Below are 22727 nucleotides of genomic sequence, written 5' to 3' on the forward strand. Positions count from 1 at the left end.
CCTGTAGGCTCCACGTAACCTGCCTCTAGAAAAATGGAAATATAATGACAATGACAGAAAATTATATTTAGCATGGGTAAAAGAGGAAATAAACAATGGTTCTCCCAATCGTTTTGGGTGGACAGCACATGACTGTCACATGGACGCATTACGAAAGCAGCCTCAACAATAGTGTTGAAAACTGTTCTCCACCCATGAAACAAGCACTTCGTGACAAGGAATTTCCTGCATTACTCTCTAGGTATTACTTTAAAGAGAATTTAGACAGTAATGTCACGGGCATATGGCAGAGAATTATGAAGTTTAGAAACAAAAAGGAAAATTGCTCACAGTGTACGAGACACTCACACATTGGACACGAGACTGCGGACACAGTCATGCTTCCATCTGATAATCTGCAAGCAACATCATCTTATGTCACTGTACAGGGTCACTTCCTGTGCACTTCCATTAACATAAGAGAATTTCAACTGGAATTTAAGTAAAAGTATAGTACCATGACTTGGATAGGCGACATTTGTTAGCCGGTTATTTAATATTTGCCATCAGAGGTATCACAATGTATGCTACTCGTCTTCAATGAAACCGAGCCTACAGAGACTCTCTGAGTGAGAACGATTACCAGAATTTGTGTGCCCACAATAAAGCGAGGAAAAGGGGCTGGTCTCTAGTTGTTGTCAGCACATGCGTCTGCAGTGATTTGCACGCAACTGATAAAAGAAACTAGAAGGATGGAATAACATTTTTTCAGAGACGTGTTAGTCTCAGCTCTACCTTCAATAAGAACAGAAGCTTAAACAATGAATTAAAAGTTGTGCCACAGCCGGGACTTCAACTCAGGTCTCCTACACCCAAGGCAGGTGTGCTAGCCATTATACCAGCATAGTGTTCTGACTGTCACAGTTGCACGGACTACCAACTCCAATACCCTCCTTAACACAAGTACAAACCTGCATCCCTTTTTTCCTTTCAACGTTGTCACAATTGCCGAGGACCTTCGACATTTGCATAGAACCCCAGCTTTGCATAAAATGGGGAAAACTAGAATGCAGATTATTTTTGCCAGGCATTCACAGAACCGTCAGAAGAGGATGACAGGATTTGAAAACCTTGCATGGCACTCCTGAAATCTCCTTTCTTATCTCAGCTGCACTGGTGCTTCCATTACAGATATCTTCAGACTGTTGCTTCACACTTGTTGCATACACATTTCGTCCTCTTCTGGGATAGTCGTCCTGTGTAGAATTCTGCAAGCGCTTGGCACACTTCAAACCAACACCACACACAAGGTCACTGCGGAAAGCGATAACTGTGTAGCACCAACATTTCAACCATCACGAAATTCATAGCGTATACGCTCCAACAGCCACATCTCTCCACTACATCTACTCTGAACTCTTATCTGGATGGTGGAAGAAGACCCCAGGGAGTTAACGTGGACTTGACGTGAATTTGTACACGTCTCTATGGCAACGTGTGAGTGTCGACGCAGTTCAAAAGACGACAACGGCATTCAGTCACGTAGCTTCGGTACTGCCAGCAGCGTTCTGCACTTCGCAGTCGGAAGGTGGCAACAGCGTGCCCAACCGCCAGCGTTCTTCCTCCAACGTGTGACGTGTATCTCACTCACACTCTACTTCACTGTTGACCGATAAAAAAATGCGCTGATCATACAACCGTCCTGATCCCAGACTGTAGTGTTAGCTTTCCAGCGTGTGGGGAACAGTGCTGCTACCTTGCCCTAAAACATGGTACGATATCAGTAATGGCAACCGTTAGATTCCTCGGACTAATCTTATGTTAAGAGCAGGCATGGAGTACTTACGTCATACACCTTCTTAGGAGTCAAAATCAAGCGATAAATTTCCCTGTGGACTGACCCATTTTTGCTGGCACACATACTGCCCTATTGTACCTCTTGCTAGTATGGGCAAACTTGAAGGATAGTGAGATCTTTTACCATATACATATCAAGCTAACATTTGCCAAATTAGATTAAATGCAAAGTTTGTGACTTAAATAGCGACCACAGCTCTGCTATTGACAGTAGAATATATATTTCTTTATTTCCGGCTCAGTCAAAACGGACCTTATGTTGTAAGGAGACGTGTGGATTATAAACATAAATATAGTTTACCATTTCTGTGCTCTTTCTCATTGTAAGACAAATGCCGAAGATCATTTCCAGCAGTTTCTGTTTAATAGCTCAAGTTATTTTTTTTTGTTGCTATTTTTCAGAATATCCAGATTACACAGATGACTTGTTGACCCAGATGATCGGTTTCTCTGCATTTCCATCACTTCAACCTGAGATTTTCTGAGATACAACAAAAAGTGTATGAAGGCAGGGCGATTTGTTATCTTCAAACTTACCTATGCATTTAGTTCTTGCTTTACTTTCTGGCACATCTGTTTGGTAACTACCACCGTCCTTATCAATGAGAATTACTCGGATTTCATAGTTTTTCCCAGCAAGTAACCCCATAATTTCTAATTCTGCCGTGGTTCCCAGTTCTGTTTCCTTGGGAATTACTCTTGCAGATAATTTTGACCAAACATTTTGTTTCTCTTCCTGTAAAAAAGAAACGTATAAGATTTCTAACCAAATAATTATAAAATGTGTTCTGATTTTCACATAATTCAAAGTCAGAGGTTCAGAAGGCTAATACACATGCTCCATGCCATAGTTGTGTAGTTTATCAACAAGTATTAAATACTTTGACCATGGTGACAATGAAGGGTAACAAGTTTACTTACTTAACGACTTACCGAAACTCATGCTCAAAATGGAATCGTTCAGTAAAGGGGTAACACAACGAGAACGTATAGGAAACATGAAAAATTATCATCAATGGCTGAGCATATGTACGTAGAGTCAACGATGGGTAACTTAATGCACTCCCAAAAATAATGTATTCCAGAAAGAACAGAACATAGTAGTGTAATGGTTATCGTTTCTTTGGCAATACCCCTAATGGTATATATAATGATGCTGCTCAGTAATCAGGCTCATTTCTGTGGAGATAATAGAAGAAAAAACTAGTACATTAACAAAATTGTTACTGATTACTATTTTGTGTAAATTTATAGGGAAACCTGTGGGGAGCATTTGTCAAGAAATCAGTACAGATGAACAATTTAACTTCTTATAAAATATATTCTTGAAAACAGGAAGACATAGTAGTTACCACAAAGTGAAGTGAAGCGTACGTAGAAGAAGCTTAATAAAACTGAGAGGAATAGTAATAATGACAATTTAAGTTGCTCCAAATCGTTTCGCTCTTTTAGCATCCGACAGAGGTTAATACAGCGAGCAACCAGAGGAGACATCAATGATGCTCATGGGGTAGGACTCAGACGACTATTGATGAATGAGCGCACTGACAGAGACACAAACACGTCCACACAAGAGCCCGCTTTATGGTAAGTACCTCAATATCGCGCAGGGCCCACGCAAGCACGCAGAAATACCACAACATAACGTGGCAAGGACTAGACTAATGTCCTAAGTAATGCTGGAGGGAACTGACACCATGACTACTGCAGGGGGTGCAAATCTCTTCTGAACAGCACGTTGCAAGACATTCCAGATATGCCCAATAATGTTCATGTCAGGGGAGTTTGATGGCCGGCGGAAGTGTTTAAATTCAGAAGAATGTTCTGGAGCCACTTTGTACCAATGCTGAATGTGTGGGATCTCGCATTGTCCTGCTGGAATTGCCCAAGTCCGGCGGAATGCACAACGGAAGTCAATAGATGCAGGTGATCAGACAGGATGCTTACTTGCGTGTCACCTATCAGAGTCGTACGTAGCAATATCAGGGGTTCCACGTCACTTCAACTGCACACGCCCCACACCCTTACAGAGCCTCCAACAGCTTGAACAGTCCCCTGCTGACACGCAGGGTCCATGGATTCTCCAAGTTATCTCCATACCCTTACCCGTCCACTGCTAGATAAAATATGGAACGAGACTCGACCAGGCAACATGTGTCCAGTCATCAACAGTCCAATGTCCGTGTTGACGGGTCCAGACGAGGCGTGAAGCTTTGTGCCGTGCAGTCATCAAGGGTACACGAGTGGACTTTCGCCTTCGAAAACCCATACCGTTGATGTTACGTTGAATGGTCTGCACGCTGAAACCTGTTGATGGCCCAGCATTGAAATAGGCAGCAATTTACGGAAGGGTTGCATTTCTGTCACGCTGGAAGATTCTCTTCAGTGCCCTCTGCTCCGGTTCTAGCAAGATCTTTCTCCAACAGCAGGGATGTCGGAGATTTTATGTTTTACCATATTCCTGATATGGATAGTGCACTTGTGAAATGGTCGTACTGGAAAATCCCCACTTCATCGCTACCTCGGAGATGCTGTGTCCCATTGCTCGTACATCGACAATAATACCACGTTCAGACTCACTTATATCTAAATAACTTGCCATTGTTGCAACACTAACTGGTAACTGCGCCAGACACTTTTTGTCTGATATAGGCACTGCCGACCGCAACGCCGTATTCTTCCTGATTACATATCTCTATATTTGAAAACTAATGCCTATAGCAGTCTTTGGTGCTTCAGTGTATATGCCACCGTTTAAAAACTCCACTCGAAAAACATAAAATCCTTAATTCGCAAATGAGCTATAAATCATTAGTTTTCTGAAATTCTTTAGAGATGTTCACTTTTTTCAGTACTATGTGTCTCTTTCTTTTATTTTTTTCTTTTCACTAGTGTGCTTGAGAAAGTTCTTAGTCTATCTTGAACACGGGTAAATAAATTTAGATTGGGTACTTTAATAGCAGACTCCAAACGAATTCTCTGTTAATGTTTTTGGAGGCCCTCTGACTTCCATAACTGGATGTATTTTTACTTTTTATCTTTAACAAGTGAAAATCATTCGTTTGATTTGATGCAATTTCTTATGAACCGCAGACGACTTGAAAAGTGCTTAGAACGCATTTTCATCCTTATTGAAGATAGGCCACTTGGTAGCTTCTATCTTGCAGTTACATGTTTTCGCGTGTAGAATAGTGCCCCCGAAATTTTAGATCTTCTCTCAGGAAGTTGTCCCAGTTCTAGTGTAACAGATCCATACGTTAATACTTCAAACACTTCACTTAGTAAATGACTATGTTTTCGCTTCATTACTCATATTCAGCTGAACAATAATGTTAGTCCAATTTGGAACTATGTTATATTCTCTTCTGGCTTCCTTTCAGAACCAGAGCATTTGATCAACCCAATGCTCCTCAGTTGCTAAAATCATTACCAACAATATATTTTTGCATGAAACAGTAATGTAAGCATGTCATTTTGATATTTGTGAGTTATCGACATAAGCGTTATAGAGAGAGAGAGAGAGAGAGAGAGAGCACGTTATGTTACAGTTAAACAATGTTTGGTCCTGTTGTGACGCAGTCTTTGCCTCTGCGCAGTCAGATTTTTTTTTTTTTTTTGTTTTTTTTTTTTTTTTGATAGAATTTTGTCTCTGCAGCGGAATGTGCGCTGATATGAAACATCCTCGCAGATAAAGACTGAGTGTCGGACCGAGCTCTCCCTACTGAGCAAGTTTCGCAGGAGAGCTTCTGTGAAGTTTGAAAGGTAGGAGACGAGATGCTGCGGCATTAGAGCTGTGAGGACAGGGGGTCAGTCAGTTAGGGTTGCTCAGTAGGTATAGCACTTGCATGTGAAAGGCAAAGGGCCCTAGCTGCACTCTCAGTCCGACCTAGAATCTCAATGTAGCAGCAAGTTTCTGATATTTCCTTTGCTGAAATGTGGTAGATGATGGACATAATCAGTAGTGCTCTGTTGACTTGTCTTTGTATCCGTTAGATGAAGAAAGAATTATTTTATAGGACAGCATGGATGAATATGATGTATGTATTGAAAAGCGAAAAGAATATAAATTTTGAATTACTTTTTTTTTGTCGTGAGCGTTGTGCAGCTGGTTTGTTTGAATGATCATTTTCAGCTAGTTAACTTTGTTCACTTGCTCAGAGCTGAGAGAAAGATCACCCACTTCATTGAGTGATGCATTAACATATCAACTGATTGAGCTGTTTGGTTTTTGTAGAAATTTTCTGTTAACATAGTACATTTTAAATCACTGTCCACTTTGTTAACCATGTATTGTTCGGAGCAATATTATGTGTGAAGATCACGCGAAGTTTTACTCTGTCTTTTTGAATATATACTTTATTCTAATATAATTGTCTTGGAATATCTTCTCATACGAATTGTTGCTATCCCCAACCCGCAGTTTAAATGACGTTTCTCGTTACGCATTACCAAATCGCACTGCACGATATGCAACAGTTTGAAGGTTGTGTGGAAATTTTATTTAAAAAATAGAAATCTAACTTAGCCGCTGGCTGCTTGTGCTTTCGAGAAATGTGCAACAATGTTGCCGAAAGGCGAGGTAAGTGGAAATGTTGATTATGGGCAGATACTGTTTTACTTCAGTTGTACATTTAATATAAAGCCAAGCTGTATTCAGACCAGTTACAGTTCAACAGTTCATTTAGTCAAAGGTTCGGGTGTGAGTTTAACTTGGACAACAGTTTGTTGGTGCATAATTTTGGTATTATGATGACTTTTTATAGAGTGGGCGGTAAATTAGGGTTAAATTTCACACAAAAACACATAGTGGGGATCTTAGGAAAACTTATTTAAGTGATCCATTCATAAAGTAATGTTTAACCCTGTTCTCTTCCTATATTTACAGAGTATTCATTATCACGAATATTTGACTCTCGGTTAACTTGACCCTTCGTGGCGGGTTAAAACTGTGTGCCGGACTTAAACTCGAATTCTGGACCCTTGCCTTCCGTGGGAAAGTGCTCTACAGACTGAAATACTCAAGCAAGACTTACGACCCTTCCCCAGAGCTTTGCTTCCGCCAGTACTTCGTCTCCTAATCTCCAAACTTCACAGACGCTCTCCTGCGAAATTTACAGGACTTTAGCCCCTGGAAGGAAAGACACTGAGGAGAGCCACAGCCTGGGCGATGCATCCGGTGTGAATTTCTCGCTCTGCAATGGAGTGCGGTGACGAGCGATGCCTGCTACCGCGGCCCACCCTCCTGTCCTGCCCCTACTGGAGCTTCGCTGAGTGAGCTGTTACTTTTGTGGCCCTTTTTGTTTTCTTATGTTCACGGCCAAGGAAAGTAGAAAGGATACTTATTCACTCACTGGTCATACCGGACTCGAGAGTCCATTACCGCAGCAACGTAAGTTCGCCATCTGTCCCTGTCTTGGGTTATTTCCTTCCATTCACCTTCAATACCTAGGCTCCTCAAACTGTCCTCCCATCTACGCCTCGGTCTCCCCACAGGACGTTTTCCTTCTAGGTGCCCTACCAGTACTCTGCGCGCTGCCCTGCCCTCATCCATTCGAGGTACGTTACCCGCCCATAGCAGCCTACGTGATTTAATAATAGTGATTATGTCAGGGCTTAAATAGAGTTCGTGAACCAGCAAAGTATATAGGATGTGCATAAAAATATGAAGATGCAATTTTTGAAACTATACGAACTCTCCGATGTTTCCCAGTTTCATTGTAAAGAATGCTATTTACAGTCAGTGAGAGGCCAATACTGTATTTAGCGTCTCATGGGATTCCGTTTTTGCAAGATGTTTCAGCTATAGCTGTCAGCTGTCGACGCTGTAGACGTGAAGCACGCGAGTGCTGAGTTTCGTTGCGCTATGGTCTATCCACGGATGTGCTGTCATTTTCCGCATAACTCTTTCCGAATTTTATGTGACAGGTGTCGTTGCTTTTTGGTGTGCTATAAGTATATTGTACTGTATTGTTACATCTATGTTGCAGATATAGCAGAAACACTGGCAACGACGTCCCAGGAAGCGGCCCAAATTTTGTCGAAACAGATGGCCAAACAGCAGAGAAATAACGTTGACTAAAAAGCCGCGTAGACATTTTAAGGGCAGATAGCGAGCGTGGACTAGTCAGAATGTTTCAGTCGGTATAACTGTCCTTTCTGTGGATTTCCAGATAAACAAACAGAGGATGTGTCAGCATATATTTACAATCTACAAACAGTGGCTAGTCTGGGTGACTGGCTAGTGGACTTACGTTAACATACGGCTAGCAGGGGGCAACAGGCGTGCTGGCGCAGTTTGTTAGTACCTACATCAGGGGCAGGTACGCACTCAGAGGCAAACCTATTGTTCTCCTTTGGTTGACAGGTACTTAACCTATTGATCTCCTTTGACTGACAGGTCCTTAACCGATTGTTCTGCTAAAAGGGTCTTTCCTTTTCATTGATAGGCACTTAACGTATTGCACTCCTCACTACCCTCTCCCCACAGGAAACCTCTCCCCTTGCTGCTACATGTACAGTTTCAGGTCTGACTTATTGGAAAAGCCCCTCTCACTCTTACCAATCTGATGGACTACTTAATTAAATTGATCAATTAATTAACCTCTCTCTTGTATCCAGTTGGGAAGCAATTTACGTATCACATCGTCAAGGTGATGTTGCAAGCGTTGCAGTGAATGTCCAACGGTGCATCAGTTACAAACAACAGACTCCCAGGAGAGGTTACATGCACTGGCCCTAGCCTCGTCCAAATCCTAGATCTACACTAGCAGAATGTCTCCGACATTGCCCTCGAGGCTTATGCAGTAGTGCAGCACTCACCTAACGGGAAGACAACGCCTGAGGGCCATCTCAGTCTCTTCGAGCGAAGTGGTCATGGACCCAGTAGTACTGGGTGATCAAAAGTCAGTATAAACTTGAAAACTTAATAAACTACGGAACAATGTGGATAGAGAGGTACACATCGACACACATGCTTGGAATGACATGGGATTTTATTAGAACAAAAAAATATATACAAAATTCAAACAATGTCAGACAGATGGCGCTTCATCTGATCAGAATAGCAATAATTAGCATAACAAAGTATGACAAAGCAAAGATGATGTTCTTTACAGAAAATGCTCAATATGTCCACCATCATTCCTCAACAATAGCTCTAGTCGAGGAATAATGGTGTGAACATAACTATAATGCATGACCGGAGTTATGGTGAGGCATTGGCGTCGCATATTGTCTTTCAGCATCCCTAGAGATGTCGGTCGATCATGATACACTTGCGACTCCAGGTAACCCAAAAGCCAATAATCGCACGGATTGAGGTCTGGGGACCTAGGAGGCCAAGCATGACGGAAGTGGCGACTGAGCACACGATCAGCACCAAACGACGCACGCAAGTGATCTTTCACACATCTGGCAATATGGGGTGGAGCGCCACCCTGCATAAACATCCTACGTTCCAGCAGGTCTTTATCAGCCAGGCTGCGGATGATGCGATTCTGTAACGTATCGGAGTACCTCTCACCCGACACAGTAGCAGTTACAAAACCAGAATCACGCATTTCCTCGAAGAAAAAAAGGCCCGATAATGGTAGATGTGGTAAATCCAACCCATACCGTGACTTTCTCGTCGTGCAATGAGTTTCCACGACAGTTCTAGGATTTTCGGTAGCCCAAATTCTGCAGTTGTGGGCGTTGACAAACCCTCGGAGCGTGAAATGAACTTCGTCGGTGCACAACATGTTACTCAACCAATAGTCATCTTGCGCCATCTTTTGAAACGCCAACACCGCAAATGCCCTGCGCTTCACTAAATCACCAGGTAACAGTTCATGATGCCGATGGCTTTTGTACGGATAGCATCGGAGGGAACTCCTCAGTGGCAACCAAACAGTAGTGTATGGAATGCCGGTGCGACGTGCGACTGCACGAGTGCTGACTTCCCCGTTCATAGACGAAGCCGCTTGTTTCCGTTTCTTCCTGAACTGTCTGAGCAGCATTACGCCTTGTGCTCGGTCGGCCACTACGGGGTCTATCGTCTAAACAACCCGTGGCTTCGAACTTCGAAATCATCCTCGCCACAGCTGCATTTGTCAACGTACATTTACCCGTTCGAATCCCCTTCCTATGGCGATAGGATCGTAACGCTGAAGTAGCTCATTCCAGATTCTGATAATACAGCATCACTAAAAGCGCCTTTTCAGGTAACGTCAACATGCTGCGACTGTTGGCGTATCTGATTCTCTCTCTCGTTACAGCTCCTTTTATACACGATTGTCATGCGCACTCAGTGACGTTTTGCTGTAAAGCGCCATCTGTCGGACATTTTGTGAATTTCTTTTGTGTCTAATACAGCCCCATGTCATTCGAAGCATGTGTGTTAATTTTTACCTCTCTATCTACAATATTTATTGATTTATCCCTCCCCACCTCCCATGAACCATGGATCTTGCAGTTGGTGGGGAGGCTTGCCTGCCTCAGTGATACAGATGGCCGTACCACAGGTGCAACCACAACGGAGGAGTATCTGTTGAGAGACCAGGCAAACGTGTGGTTCCTGAAGAGAGGCAGCCTTTTCAGTAGTTGCAGGGGCAACAGTCTGGTAGATTGACTGATCTGGCCTTGTAACACTAACCAAAACGGTCTTGCTGTGCAAGTACTGCGAACAGCTGAAAGCAAGGGGAAACTACAGCCGTAATTTTTCCCGAGGGCATGCACCTTTACTGTATGCTTAAATGATGATGGCGTCCTCTTGGGTAAAATATTCCGGAGGTAAAATAGTCCCCCATTCGCATCTCCGGTCGGGGACTACTCAAGAGGACGTCGTTATCAGGAGAAAGAAAACTGGCGTTCTACGGATCGGAGCGTAGAATGTCAGATTCCTTAATCGGGCAGGTAGATTAGAAAACTTAAAACGGGAACTGGATAGGTTAAAGTTACAAACAGTGGGAATTAGTGAAGTTCGGTGGCAGGAGTAACAAGACTTTTGGTCAGTGAATGCATGGTTATAAATACAAAATCAAACAGGGGTAATGCAGGAGTACGTTTAATAATGAATAAAAAAATAGGAGTGCGGGTAAGCTACTACAAACAGCATAGTGTACGCATTATTGTGGCCAAGATAGACACGAAGCCCACGCCTACTACAGTGGTACAAGTTTATATGCCAACTAGCTCTGCAGATGACGAAGAAATTGATGAAATGTATGATGAGATAAAAGAAATTATTCAGATAGTGAAGGGAGACGAAAATTTAATAGTCATGGGTGACTGGAATTCAAGAGTAGGAAAATGGAGAGAAGGAAACATAGTAGGTGATTATGGATTGGGGCTAAGAAATGAAATAAAAAGCCACCTGGTAGAATTTTACGTAGAGCATAACTTAATCATAGCTAACACTTCGCTTAAGAATCATGAAAGAAGGTTGTATACGTGGAAGAATCCTGGAGATACTAGAAGGTACCAGATAGATTATATAATGGTAAGACAGAGATTTAGGAACCAGTTTTTAAATTGTAAGACATTTCCAGGGGCAGATGTGGACTCTGACCATAATCTATCGGTTATGAACTGTAGATTAAAACTGAAGAAACTGCAGAAAGTTGGGAATTAAAGGAGATGGGACCTGGACAAACTGAAAGAACCAGAGGTTGTACAGAGTTTCAAGGAGAGCATAAGGGAACAATTGATAGGAATAGGTGAAAGAAATGCAATAGAAGAAGAATGGGTAGCTCTGAGGGATGAAGTAGTGAGGGCAGCAGAGGATCAAGTAGGTAAAAAGACGAGGGCTAGTAGAAATTCTTGGGTGACAGAAGAAATATTGAATTTAATTGATGAGAGGAGAAAATATAAAAATGCAGTAAACGAAGCAGGCAAAAAGGAATACAAACGTCTCAAAAATAAGATCGACAGGAAGTGCAAAATGGCTAAGCAGGGATGGCTAGAAGACAAATGTAAGGATGTAGAGGCTTATCTCACTAGGGGTAAGATAGATACTGCCTATAGGAAAATTAAAAACACCTTTGGAGAAAAGAGAACCACTTATATGAATATCAAGAGCTCAGATGCAAACCCAGTCCTAAGCAAAGAAGAGAAAGCAGAAAGGTGGAAGGAGTATATAGAGGATCTGTACAAGGGTGACGTACTTCAGGACAATATTCTGGAAATGGAAGAGAATGTAGATGAAGACGAACTGGGAGATAAAATACTGCGTGAAGTGATTGACAGAGCACTGAAAGACCTGAGTCGAAACAAGGCCCCCGGAGTAGACAACATTCCATTAGAACTACTGACGGCCTTGGGAGAGCCAGTCCTCACAAAACTCTACCATGTGGTGAGCAAGATCTATGAGACAGGCGAAATACCCTCAGACTTCAAGGAGAATATAATAATTCCAATCCCAAGGAAAGCAGGTGTTGACAGATGTGAAAATTACCGAACTATCAGTTTAATAAGCCACAGCTGCAAAATACTACCGCAAATTCTTTACAGACGAAAGGAAAAACAAGTCGAAGCCGACCTTGGGGAAGATCAGTTTTTATTCTGTAGAAATATTGGAACACGTGAGGCCACACTGACCTTACGACTGATCGTAGAAGAAAGATTAAGGAAAGGCAAACCTACGTTTCTAGCATTAGTAGACTTAGAGAAAGCTTTTGACAATGTTGACTGGAATACTCTCTTTCAAATTCTGAAGGTGGCAGGGATAAAATACAGGGAGCGAAAGGCTATTTACAATTTGTACAGAAACCAGATGGCATTTATAACAGTCGAGGGACATGAAAGGGAAGCAGTGGTTGAGAAGGGAGTGAGACAGGGTTGTAGCCTCTCTCCGATGTTATTCAATCTGTATATTGAGCTAGCAGTAAAGGAAACGAAAGAAAAATTTGGCGTAGGTATTAAAATCCATGGAGAAGAAATAAAAACTTTGAGGTTCGCCGATGACATTGTAATTCTGTCAGAGACAGCAAAGGACTTGGAAGAGCAGTTGAACGGAATGGACAGTGTCTTGAAAGGAGGATATGAGATGAACGTCAACAAAAGCAAAACGAGGATAATGGAATGTAGTCAAATTAAGTCGGGTGATGCCGAGGGAATTAGATTAGAAAATGAGAAACTTAAAGTAGTAAATGAGTATTGCTATTTAATGAGCAAAATAACTAATGAGGTCGAAGTAGAGAGGATATAAAATGTAGACTGGCAATGGCAAGGTAAGCGTTTCTGAGAAGAGAAATTTGTTAACATCGAGTATAGATTCAAGTGTCAGGAAGTCGTTTCTGAAAGTGTTTGTATGGAATGTAGCCATGTATGGAAGTGAAACGTGGACGATAACTAGTTTGGACAAGAAGAGAATAGAAGCTTTCGAAATGTGGTGCTACAGAACAATGCTGAAGATTAGGTGGGCAGATCACATAACTAATGAGGAGGTATGGAATAGAATTGGGGAGAAGAGGAGTTTATGGCACAGTTTGACAAGAAAAGGGAACCGTTTGGTAGGACATGTTCTGAGGCATCAAGGGATCACAAATTTAGCATTGGAGGGCAGCGTGGAGGGTAAAAATCGTAGAGGGAGACCAAGAGATGAATACACTAAGCAGATTCAGAAGGATGTAGGTTGCAGTCGGTACTGGGAGACGAAGAAGCTTGCTCAGGATAGAGTAGTATGGAGAGCTGCATCACACCAGTCTCAGGACTGAAGACCACAACAACAACAACAACAACAACATCTACTTTATTCCGTGGTTTATTAAGTTTTCAAATTTATACTGACTTTTTGATCACCCAGTACTACTATACACCGATACGAGGTGCCACCCCCTCGAAATGGGCGTGTCTCGAGAAATCATTTGCACTTCGACAGGTGAGGATTCGGCAAGCTCCATTCATTCATGAGATGCAGAATGCGATGGTCTACTTCTCGTCAGCTGCAGATTTAATCAGTAACGGTGGTGCAGGGCGGGCTGGTCAAAGACAGTGCGAGGGGGACTTTCAGTCTCTAATTTTGTCCTGTGGCAACGCTCTGTGGCACCCATCCACATAGAGATACATTGTGAATTAAGGACTATGCTTGAAGTGTTAGAAATATGTAGAGCGATGTCTGCTATACTTTGATGATGTATGTGTTCCATAATTAACAATGAATGGACGTACTGCACAGTCATCTACCTACATTTGCAATGATACTTGCAAAGTAGAGAAGAGGGGCGGTTTAGTTTTGATACTGAAATTGGGAAACATGTTGTCGCATCATTGGTCATTGTTGAAATTACTGAATATTTCCTAAAACTGTTCACAGTTTCAACTGTGATGCTTATTATTTCAGTACATAGACAGTGTCTTTTCTGTCCCATCCGTCCACTGGTTCGCTGTTGATTACCACATAATGATTGACTGACATCACTTGTTTGTGTTGGAGAAAGAGTTATGGTGTAGGGGCAACACGTCCTGGGGATGGTTAGCACCGAATCAATGATCGCATACATGACTGCAATATGAGGAATCAGTTGAAAAGGAGTGCAGAGCCATCAGCTATTCCATCACTGTGACACACGAGTTTAAATGTAGAGGTCGTCAGTCTCCTTTGGACTGCAGTTTGGAAACTCTCCACAACACTGTCCAACTCTTCCAGTTTCCTCATGTTGCAACTGTCTTTTTTTTTAAAAAGATCATCCAGTGTGTGGTTTGTTATGGTAGCAGCGGGAGGCAATGGATCAGAACGTCATCGCCGAAAAACAAAATGTATAGTAGTGTACTAAACGTGTTACTGCAGAAAAGAAACAATGTCTTAAACAACGACACAGGGTCACATGGAGTGCCTTTGTGACTTATAGTATAGTCTGTGGGATACGATCATCCTCCAACAGTACAGGTGGTGAAACTTTAAGCTGGCGTGCAGTTGATCAATACCTGTATATTTAATATAATCGTGATATGTGTTCGATGCAGTATTTGTTTTTTATGTATGGGAGGGGAGATATGCGGTAAAAATCTTATCGAGTTCTCTATCAGATGAAGTTAATGGAGCTTTTATAGTTGGTATTTTTTCTCTGTTGGATGGTACAGAATAACGAAGACAGCATGATGGAGGTGATAGACGTCAATGGACCCTGAGGAGCGTAGATATGTAGTACTTGTATGTAGTTTGGGGACACACCAGAGTGCAGTAGCAAAATCCTTCTCCTTCCCATTTCCATCGAATGATCAAAACACAGTCCTGTAGCAGTAACTCAGCTTAGCCTGTTTCTACATGGGTTGCAGAAGGTGGTACATATTGATTTCTCCGACTTCTGTTCAGTTATGACATACATTGGAATGATCACTTGTGTAAAGCTGCAAAAATGGCGGCAGTTGCAAGATGCATAGGGACTACGTAAAACCACGTTGGAATTTTACTGTAGCAGACAGGGTCGAGAAAGGTGACTCATTTCGAGATATGAGAGGCTAGAAATATGACTCACTAGTGGCAGTAATCACTAAAGGACTTCTCCACTGGATCCAATGCAGGTATGTGGTTGGATGGAAACAGTTGAATACAAATCACAGACAGCATTTCTACGAAAGTGTAGCAGTAGAAATCTAAAAAGCTAGTGTACATTTCTTATGACCTCATATAGGTACGAAAAGGGGGTTGCTATACTTTCGAATACCTAGTTTCAACTACTTTTCCAGGTCACCCAGTCACCTATTTTTGCTACTTTCCACTATGTATTATGCAAAAGACATGAATGGATTACCGTAAATAGGAGACTATTTACCAGTTTTTGGCGGGATAAGGTGTTCTTGCAAAGCAGTGGGTACTTGGGTGACCTGGAAAAGTAGTTGCAGCTAGGTAGTCGAAATTATAGGAACCCCATTTTCGGACCAACACGAATATATAAAAGACGCCACTGCGTGTTGGCTGGGTTTACAAGTATCGAAAATATCAAAATATTTCGTGGTAGTGGTGAAATCGATAAACTGAAAAGACACTAGGGCTTTTTTAAATTGTAGTTACATCCTTTATTCATCGAGAAATACGTAATGACGGGGGGCTTTTTTCCAGCGCGAAAACGACACCCAGCCGGTGCAAGTGTGCACGTATCATATTTTTTTTATACATCCATAACTGATAGACAGAAATGTTGAGCTGCTGCTTGAACATAAAGGTACCATTGTTTATGTTTAGCCATACATTTGTGGTACCTAATCAAACTTCAATTCACACAAAAAAATTACGTATGTCTAGTCGTAATGGAAGGATAGATTGGACATGGTGAATTGTGATTTCAACGCACTGAGGAGTATGTCCGAAAGTAAGTTGACATTGATTCATTTCGTAAACAGCTGCGCAATATAGCAATGTAAGTGTTCGACTGGACCTGCTATAGTGTACAAATGCGACGAGCAATAGGGCTGTAACAATACGTCCAATGATCGGCACCCCTAAGCGTACCCTCGCATTTTCCAAGTTGTTCTATCGATAGTGATTTAGATTACAATACGGCATCCTGTGTCGGTGATGTGTTTCCAAGCATTACATCCACGGGCGCGGTATTCATTATCACATAGTACCAGACGCCTGTCCTTCATAACACTTGTTTCAGAGAATCTTGGCAGGATGCAGCACCTTTCAAAAACGCCGACTGGAAGACTTTGTGAGATAATTTCCTAGGACTGAGGAGAATCGAGACATATAGCCAGTGTGAATGTACGCATACCACATTTTTTTCGGGCACTGTACAGATATAAAAGATAACCGCACTGTTTGTGTATATATTGCAGCATAATGTTACTGTGGCTTATTTTGTGGCATGACCAGAGAAAATCAGTGTGTGTCTTATCGTGAGGGACGAGTAGATTCAGCACATCAATAACCGTGAGGGTATGAGAGAGATTTTTACGTGGAAAATTATGTGCAATAGAGATACTGAGATTTGTTCCAGAACCACAGCTGTCAAGAGGAGACATTACCTGTACATCGATCGGTGTCAGAGTGTCAGACTGCAGCAGCAACTGTAATATTTAATTGTAGTTACACTGGTAAATACGTTCCTGGTTCCCAATATTCTTATAAGTCTTGTATGTTAATCAAAAATTTGACTTCGCTGATCGTTAATCCGTTAGTAAAAATATCACCTTCTTTAAGCCTTAAGATGTTACTTCACAGGAGATTTATGGGAACTTGAAGTTAATTGTTAGCTCGTAATAAAAAATTTTATGCAGTGGATGAAGCGAAATGAACAAGAGATAAGATGTGGGGTCTCGTGACCAACCGTCATCACAGATTTCGGACATCATAGGCTGGGCAGACTGGTGGAAGAGGACAGGCGGCGAACTGTGGACGAACTTGTGGTGCCGTCAGTCACACGACCACACCGCCGCCTGAGAGATCAATCCGCCGGATGCGATTCTCTCGATAAACGGAACAGAAGGATGGCTGTGCCAGCCAAAGCGTACACACCCAGTCGCAGAACTTCCGCTCGCCGCGAGGCGCCGCTAGGCCACTTTATGTGCAGCAGGAGAGTAGTGCAGTTGTGGCAGTCTACAGTTCGTAGCCGCGCTCAGTGGTCAGCCAGCGCCGATGTTAGTCATCGTCTGCAGCTCAGTCATTGCTGCCATCAAGTCTATGTAGCCCAGTTGTAAAGTTCCGTAATAGTACTACAGTAAAGTTAACAGTACTAAGTTGGCAGTTACAAACAATTCTACGTTCTGTCACGTCGACGGCCAAGTTCGTCTTCAAAGTCACCGGATTCGACATTCAAGGGTACGAGAGATTAATTCGTCACTGCAAGATTTGTGATTTGTAAATTATGTCATTCTACAGACGGTTAGTCTAGCCGCGACTTCTATAAAAGTCAATCGACAGCTCATGGACTACAACAAAAACACTCCTGGAAATTGAAATAAGAACACCGTGAATTCATTGTCCCAGGAAGGGGAAACTTTATTGACACATTCCTGGGGTCAGATACATCACATGATCACACTGACAGAACCACAGGCACATAGACACAGCCAACAGAGCATGCACAATGTCGGCACTAGTACAGTGTATATCCACCTTTCGCAGCAATGCAGGCTGCTATTCTCCCATGGAGACGATCGTAGAGATGCTGGATGTAGTCCTGTGGAACGGCTTGCCATGCCATTTCCACCTGGCGCCTCAGTTGGACCAGCGTTCGTGCTGGACGTGCAGACCGCGTGAGACGACGCTTCATCCAGTCCCAAACATGCTCAATGGGGGACAGATCCGGAGATCTTGCTGGTCAGGGTAGTTGACTTACACCTTCTAGAACACGTTGGGTGGCACGGGATACATGCGGACGTGCATTGTCCTGTTGGAACAGCAAGTTCCCTTGCCGGTCTAGGAATGGTAGAACGATGGGTTCGATGACGGTTTGGATTTACCGTGCACTATTCAGTGTCCCCTCGACGATCACCAGAGGTGTACGGCCAGTGTAGGAGATCGCTCCCCACACCATGATGCCGGGTGTTGGCCCTGTGTGCCTCGGTCGTATGCTGTCCTGATTGTGGCGCTCACCCGCACGGCGCCAAACACGCATACGACCATCATTGGCACCAAGGCAGAAGCGACTCTCATCGCTGAAGACGACACGTCTCCATTCGCCCCTCCATTCACGCCTGTCGCGACACCACTGGAGGCGGGCTGCACGATGTTGGGGCGTGAGCGGAAGACGGCCTAACGGTGTGCGGGACCGTAGCCCAGCTTCATGGAGACGGTTGCGAATGGTCCTCGCCGATACCCCAGGAGCAACAGTGTCCCTAATTTGCTGGGAAGTGGCGGTGCGGTCCCCTACGGCACTGTGTAGGATCCTACGGTCTTGGCGTGCATCCGTGCGTCGCTGCGGTCCGGTCCCAGGTCGACGGGCACGTGCACCTTCCGCCGACCACTGGCGACAACATCGATGTACTGTGGAGACCTCACGCCCCACGTGTTGAGCAATTCGGCGGTACTTCCATCCGGCCTCCCGCATGCCCACTATACGCCCTCGCTCAAAGTCCGTCAACTGCACATACGGTTCACGTCCACGCTGTCGCGGCATGCTACCAGTGTTAAAGACTGTGATGGAGCTCCGTATGCCACGGCAAACTGGCTGACACTGACGGCGGCGGTGCACAAATGCTACGCAGCTAGCGCCATTCGACGGCCAACACAGCGGTTCCTGGTGTGTCCGCTGTGCCGTGCGTATGATCATTGCTTGTACAGCCCTCTCGCAGTGTCCGGAGCAAGTATGGTGGGTCTGACACACCGGTGTCAATGTGTTCTTTTTTCTATTTCCAGGAGTGTACTTCCGTACTTCTATTTTGTACTCCTGCTAATTAATTGTGTTTTCTTGTTGCAGCTACCAAGCAGTCTTGGCATAGTAGATCCCCCTTTCCACCTCCTTGGCTACCTCATGTTGATGGACTCAGTCATTTCGGAAGATCGACAGCCATCAGAACTAACATAAGCCTTTAATACACTCAATGCACCGAACACTCGTAAAGATGGGCCTCCGGAGGCGATGACCTGTCCGTGTGGCAAGGCTAACACCACGACATCGGCAACTACGACTGAAATGGCACTGGCCGTTGGCGTAGTGACAAAGTGCTGCACCGTCTGATGAATCACGATGCCGACGGAAGGGTGGGAATCCATCGTCTTCCTCGACACCTGTACTGCGGGACGGAGACAAAGTGGCGGCCGCTCCATTATGCTCCAGGGGAAAACAACGTGGGCCTCGGTCGGTCCACTGGAGCTCGAGCGTAGCACCTTGGCGGTCAAGCGTTATGGTACACTGGCTGCAGACTACGTACACCTCTTCACGACGGCATTTGCATTTTTCACCAAGATAATGCACGTGCGCACGAGCCCGGTAGTGTAGTGTAGGGGTTCGTAGAACATAGTGGCGAGTTCCGATTGATGTGTTGGCCACTCAGCTCTCAACATCTGAATCCGTTCGAACACATCTGGGATATCAAATTTTCATCAGCTTTTTTCCCCATATCGTTCCCCGCTTTGTCAGTAATATGCTATTCAAAGTTCTACATCTACATCGACATCCATAGTCCGCAAGCCACCTGACGGTGTGTGGCGGAGGGTACCTTGAGTACCTCTATCGTTTCTCCTTTCTATTCCAGTCTCGTATTGTTCGTGGAAAGAAGGATTGTCGGTATGCCTCTGTGTGGGCTCTAATCTCTCTGATTTTATCCTCATGGTCTCTTCGCGAGATATATGTAGGAGAGAGCAATATACTGCTTGACTCCTCGGTGAAGGTACGTTCTGGAAACTTCAACAAAAGCTCGTACCGAGCTACTGAGCGTCTCTCCTGCAGAGTCTTACACTGGAGTTTATCTATCATCTCCGTAACGCTTTCGCGATTACTAAATGATCCTGTAACGAAGCGCGCTGCTCTCCGTTGGATCTTCGCTATCTCTTCTATCAACTCTATCTGGTACGGATCCCACACTGCTGAGCAGTATTCAAGAAGTGGGCGAACAAGTGTAGTGTAACCTACTTCCTTTGTTTTCGGATTGCATTTCCTTAGCATTCTGCCAATGAATCTCAGTCTGGCATCTGCTTTACCGACGATCAACTTTATATGATCATTCCAGAGAATTTTAGGAAAGACAGGTTCACCTGTAAAGGAGACCGCATATAGGACGCTAGTGCAACCTCTTCTTGACTACTGCTCAAGTGTTTGGGATCCGTACCAGGCCGGATTGAAGAAAGACGTCGAAACAATTCAGAAGGGGCTGTCAGATTTGTTACCCGTAGGTTAAAACAACCTGGACGGAAGGCAACGTTTCCGAGAAACATTATTGAGAAAATGTAGAGAACCGGCATTTGAAGCTGACTGACGAACGATTCTACTGCCGCCAACATACACATCGCGTAAGGACCACGAAGATAAGATTCGAGAAATTATGGCTCATACACAGGCACATAGATATAGTCGCTTATCCCTCGTTCTATTTGCGAGTGGAACAGGAAAGAAAATAACTAGTAGTGGTATAGAGTACCCTCCACCATGCACCGTCCGTGGCTTGCGGAGTATCTGTGTACGTGTAGATGTAGATGTACAGATTGCATAACATCGCAGATAGACTGCAACCGCTACTTTCCCCTCGACTCATAACTGTTGTCTGGTTTCTGTAAAAGTTGTACGTAGCCTTTCGCTCCCTGTATTCTACCCCTGATAGCTTCAGAATTTCAGAATATTCCCGTCAACATTATTAAAAACTTTCTCTAAGTTCACAAATGCTAAAAACGCAGGTTTCCATTTCTTTATCTTCTAAGGTAAGTCGTAGGGTCAGTACTGTCACGTATTCCCCTACTTTTCTCCAGAAACCAAACTGATCTTCCCCAAAGTCGGCTTTTATCAGTTTTTCCATTCTTCTGTAAGGAACTCGTGTTAGTATTTGGCAACGATGACTCTCTAAACTGATAGTTGGCTAATATTCACACCTGTCAGCACCTGCTTTCTTCGGAATTGTAATTATTATATTCTTCTTGAAGTCTGAGGGTATTTCACCTGTTTCATACATCTTACACATCAAATGGATCAGTTTTATTATGGCGAGCCCTCAAAAGGTTATCAGTCCTGCTAACGAAATTTCGTATACCTCTGGGCCCTTTTTTCGACTGAGGTCTTTCAGTGATCTGTCAAATTCTTTTCGCAGTATCATATCTCTAATCTCATCTTCATCTAAGTCCTCTTCCATTTCTGTAATATTACCTTCGAGTTCATTACCGTCTACATACTCTATCCGCCTTCAGCTTTCCCTTCTTTGCTTAGAGCTATTTTTCTGTTTGAGCTCTTGACATTCATAGAGGTACTTCTCTTTTCTCCAAAGGCATCTTTCATTTTGTTGTATGCGGCATCTATCTTTCGCCTCGTGAAATATGCTTCTAAATCCTTGCATTTGTCCTATAAGCATACCTTCAGTTCCTTGTCGCTCTCATTTTGTAGACGTTTGTATTCCGTTTCTCCTGCTCCATATGCTGCATTTTTGTAACTTCTAATTTCATCAGTTAAATTCAATATCTCCTTTGTTAACCAAGGATATCTACTACGCTTCTCTCAAAGCTACCCATTTGTCCTCTACCGTAGTCCTTTGCCACGTCCCAGTCAATCGTTACCTGATGCTCTCTCTGAAACTCTTTCTGTTCTTGAGTGAGGGTCTGCCAACGTGGAGCGACGACTGTACCTGCTACCGACAACGAATCCGACATGGTGCGCGAGTCCACAAGTGGAGCCCACGAACCACTTGCAAGGAGCCGAGCAAGGCGAGTCAGAAAAGGAAGGATCCTCCACCAAGGAAACGGCTGAAAGGAGCAGCACCTCAGTCTCTGAACCCAGGCTCGAGTAGCCACAGCCGTCACACCTGTGTACACAGTCGTGGCACTGACAAGGGAACCTCCCCATCGCAACCCCCTCAGGTTTAGCTATAAGCTGGTACAGCGGATAGGCCTTGAAAAACTGAACGCACATCAGTCGAGAAAACAGGAAGAAGTTGTGTGGAACGATGAAAAAAATAAGCAAAATAAACAAACTGATTAGACCATGTGCAAGATAGGCAACATCGAGGAGAATCTGAGCTCAGAAGCTCCGTGGTCCTGTGGTTAGCACGAGTAGCTGCGGAACGAGAGCTCCTTAGTTCAAGTCTTCCCTCGAGTGAAAAGTTTAATTTTTTTGGGTATTTGGTGTATTTGGAGCACAAGTTCAGCAACAGGTGTAGAGGGTACTTGCACAAACGCCGAATGTCATTGTGAATTGCAGAGCGTCAGGAAAAATGGAGAAAAGATTAGTGAAAGACTTTAATGAACGTGTGATTGTTCCTTACGCGGACAAAGATCTTGCCTTACTCCTTGACAGCTATACAGGACACAAGGATCAGGCATTGTACAATTA

At 43.7% G+C, this 22727-nt stretch overlaps 1 protein-coding gene across 3 annotated transcripts in view; it reads right to left on the minus strand.

The window, feature by feature from the left end:
* LOC126278137 (uncharacterized) overlaps positions 1 to 22727 on the minus strand; it is a 500725-nt gene that overhangs the window by 167087 nt on the left and 310911 nt on the right. For all 3 annotated transcript variants that reach the window (XM_049978028.1, XM_049978029.1, XM_049978027.1), the window contains exon 15: positions 2374 to 2572. In XM_049978028.1, the coding sequence (XP_049833985.1) occupies positions 2374 to 2572 (199 nt within the window). The remainder of the gene's footprint in view (positions 1 to 2373; positions 2573 to 22727) is intronic.

The sequence above is a fragment of the Schistocerca gregaria genome, chromosome 6, assembly GCF_023897955.1.
Source record: "Schistocerca gregaria isolate iqSchGreg1 chromosome 6, iqSchGreg1.2, whole genome shotgun sequence".
NCBI lineage: Eukaryota > Metazoa > Arthropoda > Insecta > Orthoptera > Acrididae > Schistocerca > Schistocerca gregaria.